The sequence below is a fragment of the Phaethon aethereus genome (genome assembly GCF_964289735.1).
Source record: "Phaethon aethereus genome assembly, chromosome: 12".
NCBI lineage: Eukaryota > Metazoa > Chordata > Aves > Phaethontiformes > Phaethontidae > Phaethon > Phaethon aethereus.
Window position 1 is genome coordinate 21,481,055 of NC_138588.1, and position 23,303 is coordinate 21,504,357.

The following is a 23,303-nucleotide window of genomic DNA, read 5'->3' on the forward strand; positions in this document are numbered from 1 at the left end:
CATTTCCCTCCGGGAAGCCCGGCTCGGTGGCCAAGAGCCGGGGAGGACGGGCAGGGCAGATACCTTCACCGCCCCGATAATCCAAAGGGCACGGGGGAAACCTTTCCTCTTGTTAATCACCAGCATTTCCTTCCCTTGCCAAAAATCGGGCTGTGCCAAACCCGCAGGCAGGCTGGGAGCGGCGCCCGGGGGGAATCTGGGACCCCCAGACCGAAAAGCACCGGCACCACGGGATGGGTTGGGGGAAAAGATGCCGCCTTTTCCGTTTCAAACCCAGGTAGCCGGAGGGAAACGGGGAGCAGACCCTGCCCGGCACCAGCTGACAACAACTCCGTATTAAAGTTCAGTTGTAGACGGTGGGAAAGCTCCATTCCCGTCGGAAAGAGGCGCGTGGGCATCCATCCCCGCTCCGCTCATCCACCTCGCCCTCGCCGCAACGTCTCCCAACGCTCAACAACCCCAGGTTCTCTAAACTTCAGCGAAAAAAAAAAACAACCCCCCAAAAAAACCCCCACCAAAAAAAAACCCCAACACACAACCCAAAAACAGACAACATCCTCACTCTCTCCAAAAGATCTTATCGCCTGTTATTACAAGTAACACCTACGATTACTATAATCGAGAGAAAAACGCTCCTCCTTTATCTTTATCTCATGGCTGCGCTCGCAGGGAGGGTTTCGCTGCTGCTCCCCCGACCCAGCCTCAGACCGGGTGCCTCGCCGGGGGAAAGAGGGGGGGTCTTCCATTTCCCCCCCCCCCCCCCCTTTTTCAAAAGAAAAAGAGACCATGTTGCTGTTCAGATCGCGGAAGGCGCCTGGGGGATAGTGGGAGGCAGGTGGAGGCCCGGAGGGATGCTGGGGTGGGGGTTCCTGGTCCTCTTGCCTACAAAAAAACCTCACCGGGGGGGATTGTCCCCCCTCGCTACCCCACAAATGTCCCCGGCGTCCCCTTCCCAGGTCCCGGAGGGTGTCAGGGCGTCCCCAGGGACGGGCACGTGGTGCGGAGAGGAGCGGCTTGCCGGCGAAGGGTTGTGTTTTTTTTTTTTTGCAAACACCCACCCAAAACCAAAAAGACGGGGCGAAGGCAGCGGTCGCAGGGCCAAGCGCGCCCCAAACTCCCCGGGTTCGTGGGGACGGCACCCCGAGGGGGCTTCTCCCGCTGCCGCTCCCCACCACGAGGCTTTGCTTCATCGCCACCGTCCCGCTGCGGCTTAACGAGGGTCGGGAGGCTGGGGACATCCCGGGGATGCTCCCGAAACCTCCTGCATCCCTCCGCCACGCTTCCACGCATCTCATCGGCCGCTCGCCGCCTCGCCAGGACCGGGACGGGCTCCCGCGTGGGTCCGGTGGGAACACGCCCCGTGGGAGCGTGGGGGGCGAGAGGAAGGCAGCCATCCCCTGCCTTCGATTTTTTTGGGGGGGTTTTTTTGTACTTTTTTTTTCCTGCACGACGGCACAGCCCCTTTCGCTCTCGATAAACCTACGAGCAACAGCCGCGGCTATAAATAACCCGTCACCGCCTTATTGACCAAATTAAATAAATAAATAGATAAATTTAAAAAAAAAAAAAAATTTAAAAATCGCTACCAGCCCTTTTTTGACGCCCGGACTGAGCTCCCTCCTTCCGCCCCAACCGCTCTCAAAAACCCCGCCGGCGGCTCGGTGCTCGGCCTCCCCGGACCGAAACGGCCCCGGCCTTTGTATGGGATGCCGGGGAGCGGGGTTTTTGGGGGGTGAGGCGACAAGCACCCCCCCGGCCCCAGGAGAAGGGGATGCTGCCGGGGTCCCCCGCCGGCTCTCCCCATCGCCGGGGCTGGAAGGATGCGCCCCACCCCCCCCCCCGGCCGGCGGATAACGGGGTCCCCGGGGACAGCCGGGCCCGCGGTGGGGTGGCCCGCCACGCGTGGGGTACTCCCCCCCCACCCCCCCACCCCGCCCCGCTCCCGCAGCCCCCGGCCCGCCCCGCAGGCCCCATTGTCTCTGCGGGAGGGGAGGGCCGGCACCCCCCCAGGGCCCTCCCGGGGCGGCGGCGGCGGGGAGGGGGGGTCTCCGGTCGGGCGCGGGGAGCGGCACTCACCTCCCTCCGGGCAGGGGGCTCAGCCCGCCGCCGGCTGCTCCATGCGGCGCTGCCGGGGGCCTCCGGGCTCGGCTGGGCCGGCGGGGGGGGCGGAAGGGGCGGGGGAAAGCCGGAGCCACCGGAGCGGCCGCCGCCGCCGCCGCCCGGCGGGGCCGAGCCCGCTGCGGCGGGCAGCCCGGAGCGGCGGGCTTCGGGGGGGCGCGGGGGGCCGTGGGGCGGCGCGGGGGGAGCGGGCAGCGGCGCGTCCGCCGCCCACCTGGGGCCGGGCGAGGGGCGCGGGGGCCGCCCGGGGCGGCGGGGCCTGCTGGAAGGAAGCGGCGCCCGGAATCGGAGCGCCCCGAGCAGCGCGCCTGCGCCGGCGCGGCGCGGCACGGCACGGCACGGCGCGGCACGGCACGGCACGGCGCGGCGCGGCGGGACACGCGGGACACGCGGGACGCGGCGCGGGGCCGCCACCTGCCGGGGACCACCGCGCCGGGACCGGCACCCGCACCCTGCTCCCCGCAGCCGCCGCCCCCCGCCGGGGGTCCCTGCGAGGGCCGGGGGTGCCCGCTCGGTGGGTGCTCGCGGGGGCGCAGTGTAGTGCTAAAATAACCCGCAACCAGTGATAAATAGTAAGAAAACAATGATAATTAATAATAAACAATAATAAAACGCTAACGTGACAAAATAATAATATGGAATGGTAGAGTGTAATTTAGTGTAACACCGTATAATACAGTACAATATAGTATAATATAAAACATATAATGTGACATAACATAAAACAGTATAACTCAACGTAACGTAACGTAACGTAACGTAACGTAACGTAACATAACAATACATAACATAACATAACATAACATAACATAACATGACAACAATACCATAACATCATATCATAATCATACCATATCATATCACATAGAGATGATCTTTAAGGTCCCTTCCAACCCAAACCATTCTATGATTCTATAATATCAACAACAACAATGATGGCGATGATGACAATGATGATGATGATGATGATGATGATGATGATGATGTCGTCCTAGGCCTGGCACGTCCCTGCTGTCCCGCTCCCTGGCTGGCCACAGCATCTCGGCATCTTCGGGAGGCGGCGGGTGCGGGGGCACGGCAGCCCCCCGCTGCAGGCAGCTGCCTGGGCCCTGGCCTGCCTGCAAAGGCAGTTCTGGTGTCGGGGTTCTGTTCCTTGCAAGTGAACGGCATGGAAAGAGGGATGGAGGAGAGGAAAGAGCGTTTGGGCGCCCTGGCACCCTTATCTGCCACTGCGCCGGTCCCTTCGGACCATCGGGTATCGGCTCCATCCCGGGCGCATCCAGCCCCTGGGGAAGGGCGCAGGCTTGTGGGTGCTGGGCTGAGAGGCCACGCTGGCCGCGGGCCGCCGGGCCGCCGAAGCGCGACGGTGCCTCGCCGGCACCGAGGTGGTTGTCACTTCCTGCCCCGGCGTTGCCGCGGCCATGTACGGCAAAGCAGGAAGCCCAAGCCCAAGCACCGGCTTCCCTCCGCTTTTCGGCTACCCCTCGCTTCGCCCCGTGCTTCGGCATCCCCCCCGGCCCAGGTTTGGGTGGCCAGAAAGCAGCCGGGGGGAACGATGCCAGCAGCTCCGCCGGAGAACGCCATCGCGTGGGAAGAGATTGCGGCCGACTTCCCCGCATTGAGCGCGATACCCCCAAGGATGCTGGGGGGGGGGGGCCCAGGAACCCTTCCCACCCGCCTCCGCCCCTCTCCTGCTAGATAAGGGGCTCCGAGGGCTCAGAAAACAAGCCCGAGTCTCGGCTGGGAGGGGAGGATGCTCTGCCTGGGGTGAGGGGATGGGAAAGAGGTGACGGAGATGTCTGCGAAGGGGGTCAGGGGAGGTCATGGGCCGGAGAGGAGGAGATCCCAGCAGCCGAGGGAGCCGGTTGCAAAACCCAGCTTATTTTTAGGAAGCACATCCTTGCTCCGACAGCGCGTGGGAACGAGCCTGGGACCCGCTGCTGGAGTCGGGCACCCCAGGGCCTTCGCACCCCCAAGCTTCCCCCCGGGGCCTGGCGGGTTCGTTCAGCGTGGGGGAGGTGGGGAACGGGCTCCTCCTCGCCCAGGCCCCGAGCGGAGCGGTCCGGGGAGGAAATGAAACCAGCTCGTGCGTCTCTCTGCACCAGAAACGCACCCACAGATGCAAGCCCAAACCCACCCACGCGCGAAGCAACGCACCCACCCGGGCTCGCACGCGCATCAACGCACCCGTGCGCGCTCACGGGCACGGGCGGGCTTGCCAGCACGCGTGCACGGCGTGTGCACGCGCACGCCCGCGCCCGGTCGCACACCCGGCACGCCCAAACCCAGCGTCACTGTCCTCCTCTCGGGGTAAAGACGTGGCCCACCAGCCAGAGTGCTGCCTGCTCCTGCCTGCCCGCTCCCTGCCAGATCTCACCTGCCAGGACCACGACGCGGCCCCGCTGGCCATCCCCGCCACTGCACTGCGGACCCCCACCTGGGTGGGCTGCACCCAGGGGTGACACAGCCGTAGGGACCAGAGGCTGAGGAGAAGTGGGGGGGTGAGACTCAGGTTTTTCCTTCTGGGTGTTTCCATCAGCAGGTGGGAATTTCGAGCGGATTTTTTTGTGTGACAGTAAGTAGAAATCCCAAACGAGCCTCCCTCACCCTGCCGGACCCGGGAGTCCCTCCTCTCCGGGGCTGGGGAGCAGCATGGGGCTGCTGGGTCTCAGCTCTTGGATGAAAAGACCAGGCGTGAACCCACCTGGTGGGAACCGTGCCCGCTCCCAGATTTTCCCAGTCCATCAGACCTAGGAAGAGGGAAACACCCCAATGACTGCCCAGCCACAAATGCTCAGAGCTGCTGTCGGTGTTTTTTCTCCCCTCTGAAGGTCCATCCCTGGAGCCCCAAGACCATCAGCATCCCCAGGGATGGTGGTCGAGGCTGGGCCACGCAAGAGACCCAGAGGGGAATCCTCTGGGCACAGCTTGCTGCAATGTCCCTGTTGGGATTTTGCCCAGGAAGGGGTCTCGGCTTTGAGGGCGGGTGATCCTCCGGCTGGAAGGGAAGGATGGGTTTGGCAGTGCCAGGAGGAGGCGTGAACGGCCATCTCCTTGCCTTGCACCAGGAGAGGGGGCCCTTCAGCTGGTGGGAATCAGCAGGAAAAGGGAAAATAATAGAAAGGAAAAATAAATAAATAAATGAATAAACGAATTTGCAACGGAGCACGTTGTGGCCAAGGAGGAGCTGAGAATAAAATCCCAACCGGGCGTTGTTGCTTTGGTCAAGGGAGCAAAGCAGGGGCGATCGCCCGCCCCGTCGACCTGCTGCTCCTCTGCGGCCCCTGGCTGGGTTAGTCCCTGTCGGGCAGTGGGTTTGGTGCCTCCGAGGGATTCAGGCGGCGCGGGCTGGGCGAGAGGTGGTGGGCAGGGAAAGGAGAGGGTTGCTGCCTCGGATGTACTAGACAGCGGAGAATCCGCAGGCGGTGGCTGGGAACATCAGAGGAACGCCGGCTCCCGGCTCGTTCGACCTTGGAGAATTCACCTTCGAGCTGAAAAAACCCCGAAGGGAACCAGGTTTGGCTGGTTCTGCGGCTCCCACAGCTACAGGGACCACGGGGGACGTGGGATGCTCTGCAGTGGGGGGGTTGGTCCCCTATAGATCCCCCTCCCCAAATGTGCTTCCCCCAAAAAACTCCCGGCAGGGGTAAAACCCCTCGCTTCTCTCTGCGCAGCAGCAAAAGGCACTTCGGCGGAGCTTGGTGTGACAGATGCCACGGGAGGGCGTTCGTGTCCCAAACCCCAGCGGGAGGGGACAAAAATGCTTCAGTGAATTAGGATCCTGCCCCCCGCCCGCGCTGGCAGCCAGCCTTGGCTCTCGGGGGGGCTTCTCCCCGCCTCCCAGCCCCCCAAACCCTCCTGGATGTGGAGAGCAGCCTCGTTTCAAAGGCTCTCCTCGGGGACCCCTCGTTTCCAGGCTGGTTTTAATTAAAGCAGAAGGGGAGCAGGTTGGGGATGCTGCAATCGGCCGGTGGCTTTTCACCTCCAGCCTGGGCTCAGCCCGGACCCCCCGCTCTGCCTGCCTCCCCCCTCCCTGGGGGGAGCACCCGCCTGCACCCAGCACCCACCCTGATGGGGTTCAGGGAGCTGATTTTAGGGGCATGAGAGCAGAACGGTCAACCGGGACCCCTTATTGTGGGGCCAACTCGTGGGGTGGGTTACGGGGGGAGATGAGAGCCTGTCCCCCTGTGTGACCCCCACCCAGATCGACCCTGGCTCCGCGGTAGCCGGTGCTACCCTGCCACCGGCAGACCCAGCGCCAGCTTTCGGGCCGTACAGGTGACAGCCAAGGCCAGGTTCGAGGAGCACCCAAAATCCCAGAGGCTTTTGGCTCACGCTGCCACTGCGTGCGGCTCCCTGGGGACATGTCTTCGGGGCTGGTCCCCATCTCTCCCCTCTTTTCCTCCCTCCCTTCCTGGAAAATCATGCCCATGGCCATGCCGGGGTGGGGGGACAGCCAGGTTTGGGGCCGTTCCCGGGAGCCTGGAGCTTCTCTCCGGCAGCGCTCTGCGTGCAGGGAGCGGTTGTCTCTGCATCTCCGTTCTTCCCCTCTTAACCCGGGGACAAACTCCGTCCTTACCCGCTTTCATGTGCTCTGATTAACAGGTACCTTGTACCTCTAATGACACGGGGCGATCGATCAGCCCAAACGCTGTCTCCTTTCCAGAGGGAAGATGGAGGTGAAGGGTGGGAGGAGGAAGAAAGGGTCATACTGATTTGGGAACCCTCGCAAAATAGGGGCAGAGCCACTTCCCAGGTTTAGCACGTCCAGCTCTGTCATCCTGAGCTCTCCTCCCTCCACAGGTCCAGCCTGGGTCGAGCAGAGGACCAGCATCTTCTCCAATCCACCACAGAAGGAAACTTCACCAACAGAAGGTCCCATCAGCTCCAGCACCCCAGAAGCTGCTCAGTCTTGGAGGCTGAGCAGAGATTTTCTCCCCCAAAAGGCAGAAACCAGCCATTATCCCCCACTGCGAAGCTGCTGCTCCTGGGGTTCAAGGCACAGGGGAGCCCAGCTCTGTCCCAGAAGTGGAGCTGCAAGGAAAAAGGTGGGGTTTGGGGGTTCCCTTCTCCGTGGGGAGGAGCTCCCAAGGCCTGACGTTGCAGCGGGGTCAAGAGGGATCCTGGGGCAAAGCCCACCACACTTAGCGGATCGGCTGCCACCAGCTCAGAGGGAGGTGTCCTCAAAGCCGCTGGAAGAAAGAAAACACACGTGGCTCAGAAATGCAGAGTTTAAGGTGCAATTCAGAGCTTTTTTTTAAGCTCTAGGGCATCAGGAGATGATAGTTTTGATGTCCAAGGACTGTCACCAGTGTTGGGGACAAGCAGGAAAAGGGAGACACCCACAACTTAATCCCCGTGGGGAGATGATTCCCAAGGAGAGCTCTCACGGCAGAATAAATAAACAGGCAAAGGAAAGAAGTCAGAAATACGGGATGCGCTTTAAAACAAGGAGGGAGGGTCATTAAGTGTTGCGGCAGCTCCCCTCTTCCTTCCATCCAGGAGGAAGAACCACAAGTGGCTCCTCCAGCTCGCTCCGGGGCTGGGAACAGGCTTTCCCGGCGAGGAGATGCCACCAGCCTGAATGCCGGCACCAGGCAGGTATCTCGGCTCGAGGGAGATGGTGTGCGGCTGCCTGGACCTTTCCCTGTGGGAATGAGGGAGCTGGGAACGTCCCCCCCCAAGCTTTGGAAGCCGAGCCGGAGCCCGGCTGCCACGGCTGGGCTGCTGACTCATTTTAAAACCGGTAATAAAAGCAATGGGCCGTGGGGTGATAAAAGCTCCCCCGGCTTATCCCCGCCCCGGTTCCAGTAACGAAATCCCGGCACTTGCAGGCTGCCTGGGGAGTAATCGGAGGGCTTAATTGAGGAAGATCGTTAGGGGAAAGACCAAGATAGGGGAGCTGGAGTCCCTTACCTACCGCGAGCAATTGGGGCTTTCGTGACAATGATCGATGGATTTGTGTATCAGGAGGCAACGGGGAAGAGAAGGAGGTGAAGAGCTGAGATCCTGCCCCCCTGAAGGCAGCAGGGTGCCCCCGTCCCTTCCTCGCAGAGGGTCCCTGGGTGGGTGGGGGGGATCCGGGGCTATGCTCGCTGCTCTCCTCCGTGCGTGCCGGGGGCTGCCGAGACACCCGGCAGAGAAAACATCCGGTGAAGGAGCCTGCTCCGCGTTGATGTTCCAACAAGGCAATCAAGCCCTTGGCAAATGCATCTCGGGGAGACCTTCCACCAGCAAGGGGCTGTTTCACCTCAGTAATGTTAATATTAATCTGCTTATCTGCCCCAGGGCTGTAAAACACTCAACTCCAAAGGGAGAAAAAAAAAAAAATTCCCACTGTTCTTTCTCTATATGTGCCCTTGCTTATTGCGGGCCTTATCAGCAGACCCAGCCAGCCCTCAGGGCAAGCGAGTCACGCAATGGCTCCGGCAAACAGGGCCGCTGGACCTCCACCAGCATCAGCATCGCGTGTTCCCACTGCAGCTGGAGTCACCGGGCCAAGTCCACGAGAGCTTCTCCACCCCACGGGGGTGGCGTGACACGCTGCAGCCAGGTCCCCGGCGGTCCTGGCGCTTTTCTGAATCATCAGGTCAGGCATTGAGAGACCCAGATCCACATCCAGGATGATCTCACCTTCTCTGTGCAGTGAGGGATGCCGGCTTTGGGATGTCCCTTGAGGAAAGGAGGTTCATGACTCTATCACCTTGACCTATAGCCCTTGTCATAGGAAGGGGAGATGTTATTTGGCTGATGGCTTGTCCTAAACCATCCTTCCATGTTTCCTCCAAGGCTGTTGATAGCCTGCAGCTCAAACCACGGTTTGGGCTTCCCGGTCTTCCCCCTTGCTTTTCCTCCGAAATTGGGATTAAACCGCTGTGACGCAGAGTGTCAGGCTGGTTCAGTGAATTCAGGTGGCTCTGAGGTTCTGTCATCTCAATGTTTCATCATACATTGGTGACCAGGCAGGACCCGGACAAAGAGTTACTCCTTTTCATTCAGGCTTGTTTAGCGGGTCTGAACACCTCCCTGCTCTTGCTGGAATCTCCCTCAATTCTTGGGAAATCGGCTTCCCCGTTTTCTTCCCCAGCACACTCTTTTGTTTCTGTCTCTTCTTGGAAGGTTTTGTGCAATGCGTGATGAGTGATTGGTATTCGGACCTGAAAGGAGCTCTCATTGGTCAAGGTCTGGGGCTATGGCTGGGCAGATACCATCCATGGGAACAGATTCAAGAGCAGTGGGTGTTGCACCGGATGGTTATACTTGTTCTGGTATCGTTGCTTGCCAGGTACTGGGTTGGCTAAGATGTCTTTGCGTGCAAGCTGAAGAGAAGGAGGCATCTGGCTCTGCTGGCATGGGTTGACTGTCAGCCAATGTAAACTCTTGGGTTTGAGCTGGAGAAAGTCCTGTTCTCCTTCTCTGCCCCGTTGTGAAAACACCCTTGCTCCAGCCCACTATACCAGCAGCTTGACTTTCTCAATAGCAAGGGGTAAAGTTGTCCTTCCTTGTGTCCTTCACGGCCAGCAGTGACTATGGTGAGCACGGCTTAAGGTGGCTGAAGTCCTCCAACACACTGGTGCAGAGGGACTTTCCTCCAGCTCAGTTCATTTGAAGGATCCCTCTCATTTTTTTCTGAAGAAAGTAATCTGAGCAGCCCTGGGGCAAGGTTGTCTGATAGATTCTCGAAGAGGCATTAAAAGTGCTTTGAGCTCCTCTATGGACAAAGATAAACCTCTCCTGTGTGGGACCTTAGAGTGACATGACAAGTCAGTGAGGCAATTAAAAACACAGAAACCGAGGAACAGGCTGTCCTTAGAGGACTTGGAGAAGTATTAGCATTCTTCCAGGACCTCCAAGATTTTTTTCCCTGCAGATGTATCTACACTGAAGGTAAATTTCAACCAGTGAAAAATTGTCCCCTGGGTAGTCCAAAAATAGTGATACTGACTGGACTTCAATAACATCGTCCTCATCTCCACCCAAGCTTTGGGCATCGGTTCAGCCAAGGTCTTAAACATCAGTGGAGGCCATTGGCACTATGGCACGGGATGACTGTCCTTCGGTTAGACGGATTCTAACAGGATACAGCCCAAGAGTATTTAGATGGTCTGGTTTGGGGTACACTCCCTTTCCTTTAGCAAAAGACAGCTTGCACGCCCCGTAAATGTGCTTCGTGATACTAAGACTAGATGTGATGGAATATCCAACATTTGGTGGAATATCCAACATTTGATGGAATATCCAACACCAACACCAGACTGGTGTTTCAGAATTTCCAGAATGCTGGAAAATGAAAATGGCAAGAAATGCTACAAAGCGAACAAGATAAGACAGGAGCTTTAATGGCTTCAGTTTATTATATCATCCCACCGAGTTGTCCCATACCCGGCTTTGCTACTAGGACAGCCAGGTCTTTGCTCCCTGGCGATGTCTGGGCAAGGGATAAGCCCATTGCTTAGTCCATGCTCTTCATGGGGAAGCGCTGCTTGACCTGGAAGTGCTCACATCTTTTGTGCTTCAAGGTCAGTCCATACAGAGGCGTCATGTCCACCTTCTTGCCATCGCAGACGCTGAACTCCAGCTGCTGGAGCAAAGTGGAGAGGAAAAGGAAGATCTGCCACCTGCCAATGGGTTCCCCGATGCACTTCCTTTTCCCCAGGCCGAAAACCAGCACCTTCTCCCCATCCACTTTGTTCACTTCGGTCCCTTCAGCACTGAGGAAACGCTCTGGGTTGAAGGTCAGCGGATCCTTCCAAAGTTTCCTGGAAGGGAAAACATCAGGTGCTGAGGTGGTGTCTCCTGGCCACGGGTGTAAGGGGAGACACTGGAAAGTGGGACCTGTCAGTACGAATATCCCTGAATTTAGTAGATACCTCACCTGCTCCCTTTTCTCTTAAAGCAGGTTGACCCCACTTCTGCCCAGGAAGATAACCGTGCAGGAGGGGTCCTGTATGTCACTGCAGGAGGCTTCCTGCCTCAGAAGGTACTTACTCGTCATGATTCACTTGCCACTGATTGACAAACACGCAGCGGTCCTTTGGGATGTAGTAGCCGTTCAGCACTGTGTCCCTGGTCGTGCTGGAGAGAGAAAAGGCTCTGAGAGTTTGGGAAGCAAAAGGGTTCTCCTACATCCTCAGGGGACTATTAGTTTGCTCCTGATGCTGGAGAAGCAAGGACACAGCCCAAAGAGATGGCTTTACGAAGGGCAGTTGCATTGTCCATGAGCTGGATTGGGCAACCCCTGCCTGAGCTGGGTGGAGTATTTTCAGTGAAGGCAGCAGAAGGCAAGAATTGTTCTTTGCGAGCTCCTGCATTGCCCTGCAACAAGAGCTGTGAGCTCCTCGTCTCCATGATGAAGCCATCGTTCTACAAGCCGATAACAATCTCCCCGCCTCTCATCACATCGCTGCCGGCATGGCTGTAACAAGATGCCTCAAGTCCACCTTGTCCCTCCACCTCCTTTGCAACCTCAGCACTTGCCTGTGCGGGATGGTGAAGGGCAGGAAGGAGGAGTGCCTGAACATCTCCAGGATAAAGGCTTCTGTGTAGGGCAGCGTGCCCCGGTCCGACAGCCTCGGTCGCCTCTCCCGGCCAATGGTCCGGTCTGCGGGAGATGGAGAGGAGGGAGCGGGCTGGGGTCAGCCCTGGTCAGGGAGGTTTTGGCCCCAGAGGAAGCGGGTTCATGGACTCACCTAGTTCTTCCTGGATCTTCTTCTGGATGTTGGGGTACGTCACGAGGTACATGAGGCTCCAGGACAGGCCGGTTGTCACAGTATCGAAGCCTGGTCAAAGAGAAAAGCATGTAGATGAGGTCTGTACAATACACAGGGCACGCGCCTTCGCTTGCTGCCTAACCATCACACGGAGCAGTCTTGGATGGCTAAGAAGGCAGAGGACATCCTGAGCACACTGCAAGACTTGGGTTTCTATCCTGTCGGAGCAAACTTTGCTAGAATATCCTGCGCTCATTCATCCCGAGTCACCCTTGGGTTATGTCAGGTTTGTATAACTTTCCTGGAATCGGGGGAGTTTCCACAGAGTAACTCAAAGATGAATCAGTCAACAGACATCTCCCTCCACCAGGAAAAGCCACCCTGGCTTGTGAAGCTTGACTGAGCTATAAGTTGTACCCTTCGCTTTTCCCTGAAGCCTCTTTCCAGAGCTAATATCCCATGCTGGTCTCTAGGGGTGTCCCTGGAAGGTCCAGGAAGACCAGTGAGGAGGAGAATGAGAGCTTAGACCCAAACTGGCTGCCTGGTGTTGGACAAAGATGGGTCAGACAGAGCTATAACACGAGGAGCCTGAGAAAACCTGCAGCAGCCGAGGGACCGGTGGGAGAAGATACCTGCTCCAAAGAGGTCATTCACAAGGTTGACGATCTTCTCCCTAGGGATCTGTGTGGCGGTACTTGCTTCCATGTTTTTCTCCAGGCACTGCTCAATGAGGGAGTCAGTGATGTCTCGGATGTTGTTCTGCGAGGCAGAGAAGACAAGTCACAGCAGCAGAACCAGCAGAGGAATGGGTGTTGCTGAGCAACAGCCTGATGCTGGGAGAGCCCAGGGTCATACAAGCACTGGAGAACAACACCTTTCAGCTCCCATGGTCCCTATTGCTTTTGCAACCTATGAAAACAAGGAGACGGTTCTCCAGGGAACCTGTGGCCCATATCAGATGTTCAACTGACAAACTGGTCCTATCACACAGAGCCCTGGAGGAGAAGGAGGACTGCACATGGAGAGACTACAGGTGCGTGAGACTACAGCTGGGCTTGCTAAATGCAGCAATACCTGCAGGAACATCGATGTCCACTGACACTTGGCTGCAAGAAGAAAAACAACTCACTAACAGAGAGGGGCAGAGAGCGGGGACGCATCTCTGGTGCAGGTGAGGGTCCTGCAAGCTCTTACCTTGTCGTAGGTCTTGTAGTGCTCTTTGACTATCTTCTGCAGGAAATGGAGGAATCGCTTGTTGAAATCTTTAAATAAATTCATGGTGCGGCTGGGAAGGTACTGGAGCACGGGGATGAAGTCAGCGGGGTTGCCAGAAGCAGCCACGTTGACAAACTGCTCGCTTACATTCACTATATCGAGCAGCTCTTGGTTGTTGTGGTCGTAACGCTTGCCAAAGCAGATGGCGCAGATGACGTTGGCCACAGAGACCACCAGGTAGCGGTAAGGGTCAAAGCTCTTCTCCTCCTCCATCAGCTGCAGGAACTTGGCAACCAGGTAGTCAGCCTCCTTGGAGACGTGCTCCTCCAGGAGGCAGGTGGAAGAGGAGGTGGGGCTGGGGGCAATGGAGAAGGTCTTCAGGGCGTTCTGGGCCAGCTTTCTGCGGGCTTTCCACACCTCCCCTGAGTCGGGGCTGAAGGCCAGGCTCTGGCCATCCGCAACATGGCGGAAACTGTAGAGGTCAGGGCGTCCCATGAAGTCTTCTCCTTGCTTCACCAGTGCTTGCCTGATGGTCTCCAGCCCGCTCAGCACCAGCACGGGCCGGGTGCCGATCCTGACCTCCATCACGTCCCCATACTTCTGGCTCAGCCTGGTCAGGGCCAGGTGCGTGTCCTTCCTCAGCTCCAGCACGTTGCCGAGGACGGGGTAGCCTCTGGGTCCCGGGGGGCTCTTCAGCCTCTGGGGCACGTGCTGCCGCAGGGACTGGATGAGCAGCAAGGCCAGGCAGAAGACGGCAGCTGCCAGGAGGACCTCGGTGGCCGAGACAACGCCTTGGCTTCCCACCAGCAACGTTGCAGCCTTCATCGCTGCCGACATGTAGGAACCCTAAAGGAGTTAAACCAGAAGCACGTCGAAGAGCCAGGATTAGTGGGAGGCTGGGTCCTGCAGATGGTCCTGGTGCTGAGGAAGGGCACCAAGTGCCCTTAAAACAGCTCAGGGTGATGGAGCTGCCTGTGCAGCGCTTCGGGCTTTTCAAGGGGCAAAAGCTGGAGCCCCATAAAGACTCCAAACACACCCATGGCCTAAGGGGGACCTCAGCCCCCCAGAGCCTGTAATGGGGTTAGGGTTCCTTCCCCTGCAGAAGACCCCGGTACCTGCTGGCACAGCCATGGCTCCTGCCCAGGGGAGACAGTCTGTTTGCAATAAAGCACAGAAAACTGCCGCTCCGAAAAGCGCAGGGGGGCGGGAGGAGAGGAACAGCAACCCCTCAGTGAAGCTGGCCCCATGTCCACCACGTCTGTGAGGACTTATAGCCAGGAGGCTGGATCCACTGGGTAGCCACCGGTGCGTGGGGGCACGGGGAGGGGGGATGCCGCGGGGCTGCCCGGCAGGAACGCACGGCTCGCTGGGTGGGCAGGGGAGGGAGGGGAGAGCCCGGATCATGAATTTCTCCTTCAGACCCCAATATGACCTTCCCGGTCCTATTTCCAGGTTCAAAAAAATCACACACACACACACACGTTGTCTCCTACCGGCAGGTCCTTGGGATGGGGCCGGTTTCCCTGCCCGTGGCTCCCAGCAAAGATAGGCAGAGTCTGGCAGCTGCCTGCTCTGGGGAGCAGAAGGGATCCTCTTCTGCTGCCTGGACCTTCTTCTCCTGCCACCTGGACCTTCTCCTGCTGCTGCCTGGAAGGCCACGGCTTTATATGCGCTCCCTTCGTCGCACGGCCGGGTGCTTATCTCTGGGGGGGGGTCATGGCACGAAATCCCTGGGGAATAGCTACCCATTAACAAACGGGGCTGAGCCTGGCTAGAGCCAGCCAAGAAGCCAGGGAAGATCTTTCCTCAGCTCCAACAAGCTCAATGGTGACTTCTGCTCCTGCCCAGGGCACGTACATCCCCTAGAGCCCAGGACGGGGGGGCAGAAGGGGGTCCCTAAGCCCTGCCCCGGGGAGGATGGAGGACACGCTCTCGGCATTGCTGCTCTGTGGGTGCCAGCGTTTCCCCCAGAGACCTTTCCTGGGCTGACCGGACTGCTCCCAGCACAGAGAGAGGGCTGTCAGACCTCCACGCGTGGAGGTAGCCAGTAGCGAGGGGATGTCTTTGCAGCAAGCTCTCCGCGGCCACAGCCCTCTCCATCCCCAGGGAATCATCCGGCAGGTCCCCGTGCCCCGGGACTGGTGGTGGCAGGACCTTCTGGCCCAGCGGCAGAGCCAGGCTCAGGTTAACGATTGCCCAGGTTCGCGTGAGAAGGCGGCTGGCTCGCTTCCCCTGGCTCCTCCGTGGCAAACAGGCAGCGAGGGAGAGGAGTGGCGGGGCAGAGGGGAGGAGGTGAGCCGGGAGAGATAGGAGAGGTGAAAGGGGCATCGCAAGGCAAGGCTGGGGCAGTTCATCCCTCCGAAAACACAGCGTGCCGCCCGGCAGGAGGTGCGGGAGGGAGCGGGGCAAAACTTAGGGCTTTGGGAAGCGCAGCCAGGATGAGCTGGAGGAGCAGGAATGAGCCAGAGCTTTGGGGTTTGGCCCTGAGCTTCATCCAGTTTTGAAACCTGCAGTGGGAATTTGGCCCGGGTAAAAGCTGAGCTAGTGTTTAATAAAGTCTTTCAACATCGGGTCTAATCGGGCTCATTAACGGCAACGACGCCGTTCACTAATGCTGGGCAAGAACAGTTACAAATCCCCGGCTGCTAATATTCCTTCTGATAATTGCCAGGCAGCTCGCAGACCTACCAGCCCCGGCTTCTCCGGGCGATGCTTCCCAGCCGGGAGGACGCTCGGGAGGTCTTTTGGGGAGGCAGGCTGGGGTTCCACAGGAGCAGGGTGATGCAGGGCTTGTCTCCTGGGCTGGATCCATCCCATCCCCATGGATCTACCCAGCTCCACTGCATGGGGGGGTGTGTGGGGGCAGATTGACCCCCACCGGGCAGCATTTCGGACCCGGGTGCCCAGGCACTGGTAGGGAACCCATACCAGCCTCTCCATTCTACCCCAAAGCGCTGGAGAAGCTGGGGAGAGTCCTGGGACCACATCAGGAGCCCCAGAGGGGTTCCCCAGGACCCACCCGCCCCTCTCCCACCCTCCCATCCCTTTCCCCTCCTCCGTGCTCGCTGCCGAGCCCTGCGAAGGGCTGGGTGCCTCCTGATGAGAACAGCGTTAAGAGCTGCTGCCTTGCGTGCCGGGCAGCCTCACGCCCCAAAACACAGCCTCACGCCCCAAAAACACATCCTCACCCACCACCGGCCTCCCACCCCGGCCACCGCCCCTCGCTGAGCCCTCCGCTCCCCAGAACTGGCCAGGGGTGCAGCCGGAGGGCCGCTGCCGGTCCCCTCTGCCCGTGGCAGGGCTCGCACACGCCGTCCAACGCCCCCAGATGCACCTTGCCCCCCCTCCCTGGGTCACCGCTCCGGCTGTTACACGGTCGCGGCAGCGTGCCTGTGCACGCGTATACGCGAGCAAGAGGACGACGGCGCCTGCAGGCGCGTGCACGTGTGGCAGAGCGCGTGCGTACGTGAGCACGTGCAAATGTATACGTGCGAGAGCGTAAACGTGTGCTGCGCACGTGTAGGCGAGCGAGCTGTTTATGCGTGTGTAAGGACGTATAGCGTGTGTGTGCGCCCTGGACCAGGCGTGTGTTGAAACGTGCGTGCGTGCGGGAGAGCGCGGCTACGCGTCAGCAACGCGCGTGTGTCGTCCGCGTGCGCAGCGGCACGCCTGTGCACAGAGAGATGGGGCGAGCGCACGCACGCTTCACGCGCGCCACGGCAGGGACGTGGGTTCGCCGGGAGCCGTGGGCGTGGGTGCCTGCGCTGCCTTTTACGAGGTGCCGCGGTGCGTGCGAGGAGAAAAGCTCTGCCTGGGGTTTACGGACACATCGACGTGTCCTGCGTGGTCCGTGTGTCCCCTTCCCGAACCACGGGGAAAGGCAGCGCGGGGGGGGGGGGGGGGCGGGCATTTGCACAGCGTGGGGACGGGCAGCCCTGCCTGCGACAGGGTCCCCTGGACCCCAAAGGGGACATTTGCGGTGGCACGACTGAGACCCCCCCCACCCTCGCACCGTGGGAAACCACCCTCTTCCCCCTTCCCCGTGGTGGGAGAGGGCTGGGATGCCTGGATCCTGTCAAGGGGGACACGCGTGGCGGGGGGGGGGGGGGGCTGCTGTCCCCTTGCAGGTGGTGGCAGCATCCCGTGGCGGAGGGGAGGGGACGAAGCCAGCGCTGTACCCGGTGCTGGGGACCCCCCCGCCGCCCCCAGCCAGCCGTGGGGGGGGGCTGGTCCTGAGCTGCTCCGGCGCCGCTTTGACCCCGGGCCAGGCTCCTGGACGTGGGGCCACCGCCCTGGTCCTTTAAAAGGCATTTCCCCCCCCACCCACCCATGGCGTGACTGCGAGGGACCGGGGCGGCCCTCCCGGGTCTGTCCGGAGCCCCTTCGCACGCGATGTCCCCAGTGCCACCTCTGGGAACCCCCCGTGGGGCGGGGCACCCCGCCGCCCCCCATGCTGCTGTGGCCAGGCTGGGGACAGGGGTGCGGGTGGAGGGGGAGGCCAGATTTGGGGTGCGGGCCCGTCGCCCTTGGCCTCCCTGAAGGGCAGGTCCTGGCTTGTCACCTCATGGGGACCTGGGATGGGGAGGGGGGGGCTGGGGCTGCAAACTGCCTGAGACCTTGCTTGGTCCCCCGAGCATCCCCCCCGACGTGCCCCCCAACTCCGGCTGCGCCCCGTGCCCTATCCCCACGCCACCTCGCCCCCCGGGCTGCTCTGCCCGTGGGGGACAGGAGGTGACAGAGGGCCACGGCCGCTTCTCACGCGAACCTGGACAATTTTTAACCGGGCCGGGGCAGCGAGGGCCGTGACCCCCGGGGCTGCCCCACCGCCCCCTGCCCCACGGGGACCCGATCCGGGCTGGATGGGGCCGGGTGCCCGCAACGAGGGCGGCGGCGGCGGGGAGGAAGGGGAGCAGCGGAGCCAGGGGAGCTGCCCGGGAGGGTCCCGGAGGGGGGGGACGGGGACAGGGGCGCGGAACTGGCGCCTTTAAGATCCTGCCGGTAGCGTGACTGGAGTGACCGGGGCGGCGCGGGCTGCCCAAACATCCCGCCCGCTTCGCACGCGATGCCCGCCCCGGTCTGGAACCCACGGGCGGCACCGGCACCCCCCCTTCCCCCGCACCGACCCGTCGGGACCCTCCTCCTTCGCCCGCCACCTTGCAGCCTCCCCACCGGGGACACGCGTGGGTGGGGGGGGTGCGCGGTCCCTCTCCTGCCACCGCAGCGAGTGGGTGTGGGGGTGTGGGGGGGGTCCGGGTTAGTTATTTGGGAGTTTGGACGCACGTCAGCTTTGATTAGGCTTCTGTCACGTGACGGGAGGTGGCCGGGCCAATCAGGGCGAGTGGCGATGCATATAAAGCAGGAGCGAAGGGCGAGCGGGCTACCTGCCGGGAGGATCGGGCCCCCAGGCGCTCTGCTCCGGAGGTGAGTACCCTCGGGGCTGCCCTCTGCCCAGAGGATGGAGAGGTGTGGGGGGCGCTTCCAGCACCCCCAGTGGACTCGTCGAGGGATGCGAAGCCAGGGAGTGCCCCGCTGTGGGGTGTCCGCCCCTCTCTGGCTCCCCAAATCTCCCGCAGCATCTTTCCCGGATCTATTGGAAGGTGGTTTCTGGGGGTGATCCTTGTCCCACGGCCCCTCTTACCCTGGGGTGGCCACGATCTGTGGCCCTGGGCTGGGCGGGGGTCCTAGCTGGGACCCACTGGGGCACAGGGGTCCCAGCAGCACACCCCCCCCCGCCAGGCTCCCCACCCCATGGCACCCGGGTGTCCCACGGGGGCGTGTAGCACCTTACCATAACCCCCGGGGAGGTGGGAGTTCAGATCCAGCCTCTTCCTACCCCCCGGCTCAGGGTGGTCTGAGCGATTTCTGGCAGAGCTGGGAGTGGGGTGCCCACAGCCTGCCAGCCCCACGCCACAGCCACGGCGAGCTTTCGTGGCCACCGATCTTAAGGAAGATTTGTGGCAACGCCGTACTTAGTTTGCTGGCACGCGGTGGCTCAGCGCGAGCAACCAGATGACTCAGATCAGAAGGGTTCAGCTCTCCCATAGTCAAGCGCTCTGGAAAAGACTTTGCAGCATAAAAGACAGGTCCTGTAGCAAAGAGAGCACGTTTTCTACCCCAGGCACATAGAGAAAATGCCATGGGACTTGTTCCTTTCATTCCTGGCTAGCAAAAAAAGAGCTTTTAAGTGCCAGCAGTTTCCTCAAGTGTGGAAAACGAGGCCGCTCCGGATCAGAAGTTAAAGCCAGCGTTCCTGCTCACAATAGCTACAAAGAGCATCTCAGACTAGAGGTGCTCCATGGACCTTCCCTCCTTCATAATGCCTCTTCGGTTTATTACTAAGGTTTCTGGATGCCGGCAGAGATGAAGGCTGCAATGTCGCTGGTGGGAAGCCAAGGCGTTGTCTCGGCCACCGAGGTCCTCCTGGCAGCTGCTGTCTTCTGCCTGGTCTTCCTGCTCATCCAGTCCCTGCGGCAGCACGTGCCCCAGGGGCTGAAGAGCCCCCCGGGACCCAGAGGCTACCCCGTCCTCGGCAACGTGCTGGAGCTGAGGAAGGACACGCACCTGGCCCTGACCAGGCTGAGCCAGAAGTATGGGGACGTGATGGAGGTCAGGATCGGCACCCGGCCCGTGCTGGTGCTGAGCGGGCTGGAGACCATCAGGCAAGCACTGGTGAAGCAAGGAGAAGACTTCATGGGACGCCCTGACCTCCACAGTTTCCAATACATTTCGAATGGCCAGAGCCTGGCCTTCAGCCCCGACTCAGGGGAGGTGTGGAAAGCCCGCAGAAGGCTGGCCCGGAACGCCCTGAAGACCTTCTCCATCGCCCCCAGCCCCACCTCCTCTTCCACCTGCCTCCTGGAGGAGCACGTCTCCAAGGAGGCTGACTACCTGGTCGCCAAGTTCCTGCAGCTGATGGAGGAGGAGAAGAGGTTTGACCTTAACCGCTACCTGGTGGTCTCTGTGGCCAACGTCATCTGTGCCATCTGCTTTGGCAAGCGTTACGACCACAACGACCAAGAGCTGCTCAGCTTGGTGAACCTCAACAATGAATTTGGGGATGTGGCTGCTTCTGGCAACCCCGCTGACTTCATCCCCGTGCTCCAGTACCTTCCCAGCCGCACCATGCAGCTCTTCAAGGACATCAACAGGCGTTTCAGCTTCTTTGTGCAAAAAATTGTCCAGGAGCATTACACCAGCTTTGATAAGGTAAGAGCTTGGATGTTCTAGGATGTGGGTGGAGATGCCTACAGCTGTCAGAGATGCTGGCTGCCTGGCAATGGGGGGAAGAGGATACTCCCTTGTGCCCCCCAGCTCTGCCCAGGAAAGCTCTCCAAGCTGCAGGAGCAGGCACTGGCTGGGGGAGGAGATGCTTCACCAGCCCTGGTTGTCCGTGATGTCCCTGACCCACCAACCCTTCCCCAGGAGCACATCCGGGACATCACGGACTCGCTGATCGAGCACTGCCAGGAGAAAAGTGGAGGAGAGAATGCCCACGTCCCGCTCTCCAATGAGAAGATCATCAACATCGTCAACGACCTCTTTGGGGCGGGTGAGAACATCTCTGAGGGTAAAGCCTTCCTGCTGGGAGGCTGGGTGGGGGTGCTGGAGCCGCTGGGGTGAGACCCTGGCCACGCTCAGGGTGTTTGGGACTGCTTCTGGGCTCAGCTGGTGGGGGAACCGCTCCAAGGCAAGCATCTGGATGGGGGGGATCTGTAAATACTCGGTCGCCTGTCCTCTTGGTAACCAAATGCCTTTTTTGCGTCCATCCAGGCTTCGACACTGTGGCAACTGCCTTATCCTGGAGCCTCATGTATGTCGCCTTGTACCCCGACATCCAGAAGAAGATCCAGGAAGAACTAGGTGAGTCCATGAGCCCGCTGCCTCCGGGCCCAAAACCTCTCTGGTGAGAGCTGACCCCAACTCGCTCCCGTCTCAACCTCCCGCAGACCGGACCATTGGCCGGGAGAGGCGACCGAGGCTGTCGGACCGGGGCACGCTGCCCTACACAGAAGCCTTTATCCTGGAGATGTTCAGGCACTCCTCCTTCCTGCCCTTCACCATCCCGCACAGGTACGGGCTGGAGCGGCTGGCATGTTATTTGGGTTTGTTTTTCTTTTTTTTTGGAGTGGTTTTCTGGGAGGTGCCGTTTAGGCAGATAATTGCCTGGGAATCGATCCCTGCTATGGGGAAATATTCCGGTGACTATTTTCGAGCCTGAATTGCTCGCGTTAAAGCTGCCCGTGGCTTTCACGCTCGCCCATAGCGTAGCTGCCACGTTGCACCGGTGCTGTGGCTGCATCCGCCGCCCTCGGGGCCGGCAGCTGCCCGGCTTGCTGCCCTCCTAGGGTTGAATCCTTTGCTTTGAGGGTAGTTTTACTCCAAAGCCTTTGCTAGTCAAGGGATGGTGAACACCCTTGGGTTTAGATTTCCCTCTGCCTTGAGAGAAACCACATCCCCACTCATCCATCTTCCTGAACCCGGAATCTTTCTGCTTGAGCAAAAGTGTTAGCCGAGATGATTTAGTCTCCCAAATATCTATCGAGGTATTTCCTAGCCAGTCCAAAGAGTACAAACAGGGCACTGAAACTGAAACACCCTTAAGACTTGCCAAGCTTTGTTTTGCTGCCAAGCTGTGGGTCTCCTCTTAACTTTTCTCCTCCGCCCGTATTTCTTTCAGTACGACAAAAGCGACGGCGTTGAACGGCTATTACATCCCCAAGAATACCTGCGTGTTTGTCAACCAGTGGCAAGTGAATCACGATGAGTGAGTATACCGAATTCCCCGTGCTCATCCACGCTGCGACGGGTTTGCTTGGCGTTAAGATCACTCTGATCCTTTAAAGCAACATGCCGAAAGCCAAATGGCCCGTGAAGGCAGGAAAAGGCGGACGAGACCAAAAATCCTGTGGGTTTGATGCTGAGCCCAGCCTCGGGTCTCCTGGGCATGGAGATGCTCCGGGTTGACTTGGTCACCGGTTCAGCAACTCCCCGTCACCGGGGCTCACCGATTTATGCGCAGTAGCTTGGTGATGTCCTCGCACTGGACTTTCCACGTACGTGCAGGGCTGGCAGCGTGGGCTGCTGAATAGTCAGGAATCGGTAGATCCTCCTGCCAAGCAGCCCTTGTGATCCAGGTCGGTGGCTCTGGATGCGGGAACCATCTGATTCCCTCTTTCAGGGAGAAAAATGCCCTGATGTGACTCTCTTAAACTCAACAGGCTCGCGTCGTTATTGCCGGTAATCAGCTTTGGTGAATGAAAGGGGGTCTGGAAATCAAAGCCCCATCTTACCCCTCCACCCCTCTCCAGCAGGGACACTCCTGGGGGGAGTAAGTTGACTAAAGCTTGACACAGAAAGTGGTGCCCAGATCAGGTATTTTGGATCAGAAGCTCAAGACCGTTGTACCCAAAGAGCCCAGCAGCACAGAAATATTACAATATTCCTTCTGCTCCTGCGTCCGCTGGTGAGCGTTGCAACGGGAACACTGTCCTCAGGGCCAGAGAGCATCCCCCATATCCAAGCAGAAATTCTCAGTTAAGGCACTGGAAAATCCCACCGGGCACTTCCCAGCAGCCAAGCGGGGACAGGTTGGGAAGGATTGAAGGTGGGAAAACCTTCAGGTCTCCATCCTTCCTTTTCAAGAGGTGCTGACTGATTTCCATGCACAGAATTTGTTTTTCTCCTTTCAGCTGACACTGCAGGACCGCTAGATGTTACATGCTGAATTAAATCCATCCCCGCTATCTGCACAGGCAAACACAATCTGAGTTTGAAATAGAAGTTTCAATAGACTGAGCTGATGGGGTCTGACACGCAGTTGGCATTTTAGACCAGGGATAGAGGTTGCCAAAGTTTTTTGGACGGCGAAATGAGAAAGTATTGCAATGCTTCTCTCCGTGAGGAGGGTTTGTTGTTGGTTTTTTTTTTTGACTGCTGTCTCCTTTCTGCTCCAGGAAGCTTTGGAAAGACCCTTCAACCTTCAACCCCGAGCGGTTCCTCAACGCCACGGGGACCGAAATAAGCAGGACGGAGAGCGACAAAGTGATGGCTTTTGGCTTGGGGAAGAGGAGGTGCATCGGGGAGTTCATCGGCCGCTGGGAGGTCTTCCTCTTCTTGGCCACCATGCTGCAGCAGCTGGAGTTCAGCCTCCGTCCCGGGGAGGAGGTGGACATCACCCCTCAGTACGGGCTGACAATGAAATACAAGAAATGCGAGTGCTTCCAGATTAAGAAGCGTTTCCCCGCGAAGAGCTCGCCGTAA

General features: G+C 59.6%; 3 protein-coding genes across 3 annotated transcripts in view; 2 read left to right on the top strand and 1 right to left on the bottom strand.

Annotated features, from left to right (window-relative positions):
- ULK3 (unc-51 like kinase 3) overlaps positions 1 to 281 on the top strand; it is a gene marked incomplete at its 3' end in the record, with an annotated part of 2,711 nt that extends 2,430 nt beyond the window's left edge. Inside the window, exon 10 of the mRNA XM_082005088.1 lies at positions 278 to 281. Within this exon, the coding sequence (XP_081861214.1) occupies positions 278 to 281 (4 nt within the window). The remainder of the gene's footprint in view (positions 1 to 277) is intronic.
- Positions 282 to 10,458: 10,177 nt separating this feature from the next.
- On the bottom strand, positions 10,459 to 13,880 carry LOC309409241 (cytochrome P450 1A5-like; the record flags this gene model as incomplete). Its single annotated transcript, XM_082005364.1, has 6 exons — positions 10,459 to 10,877; positions 11,107 to 11,193; positions 11,596 to 11,719; positions 11,808 to 11,897; positions 12,461 to 12,587; positions 13,023 to 13,880. The coding sequence occupies 6 exons, from the start codon at positions 13,878 to 13,880 to the stop codon at positions 10,571 to 10,573; spliced, it is 1,593 nt and encodes a 530-aa protein (XP_081861490.1). The 3' UTR covers positions 10,459 to 10,570.
- A 5,511-nt stretch (positions 13,881 to 19,391) lies between these two features.
- LOC309408913 (cytochrome P450 1A4-like) lies at positions 19,392 to 23,303 on the top strand (the record flags this gene model as incomplete). Its single annotated transcript, XM_082004915.1, has 6 exons — positions 19,392 to 20,249; positions 20,466 to 20,592; positions 20,814 to 20,903; positions 20,990 to 21,113; positions 21,721 to 21,807; positions 22,997 to 23,303. The coding sequence occupies 6 exons, from the start codon at positions 19,392 to 19,394 to the stop codon at positions 23,301 to 23,303; spliced, it is 1,593 nt and encodes a 530-aa protein (XP_081861041.1).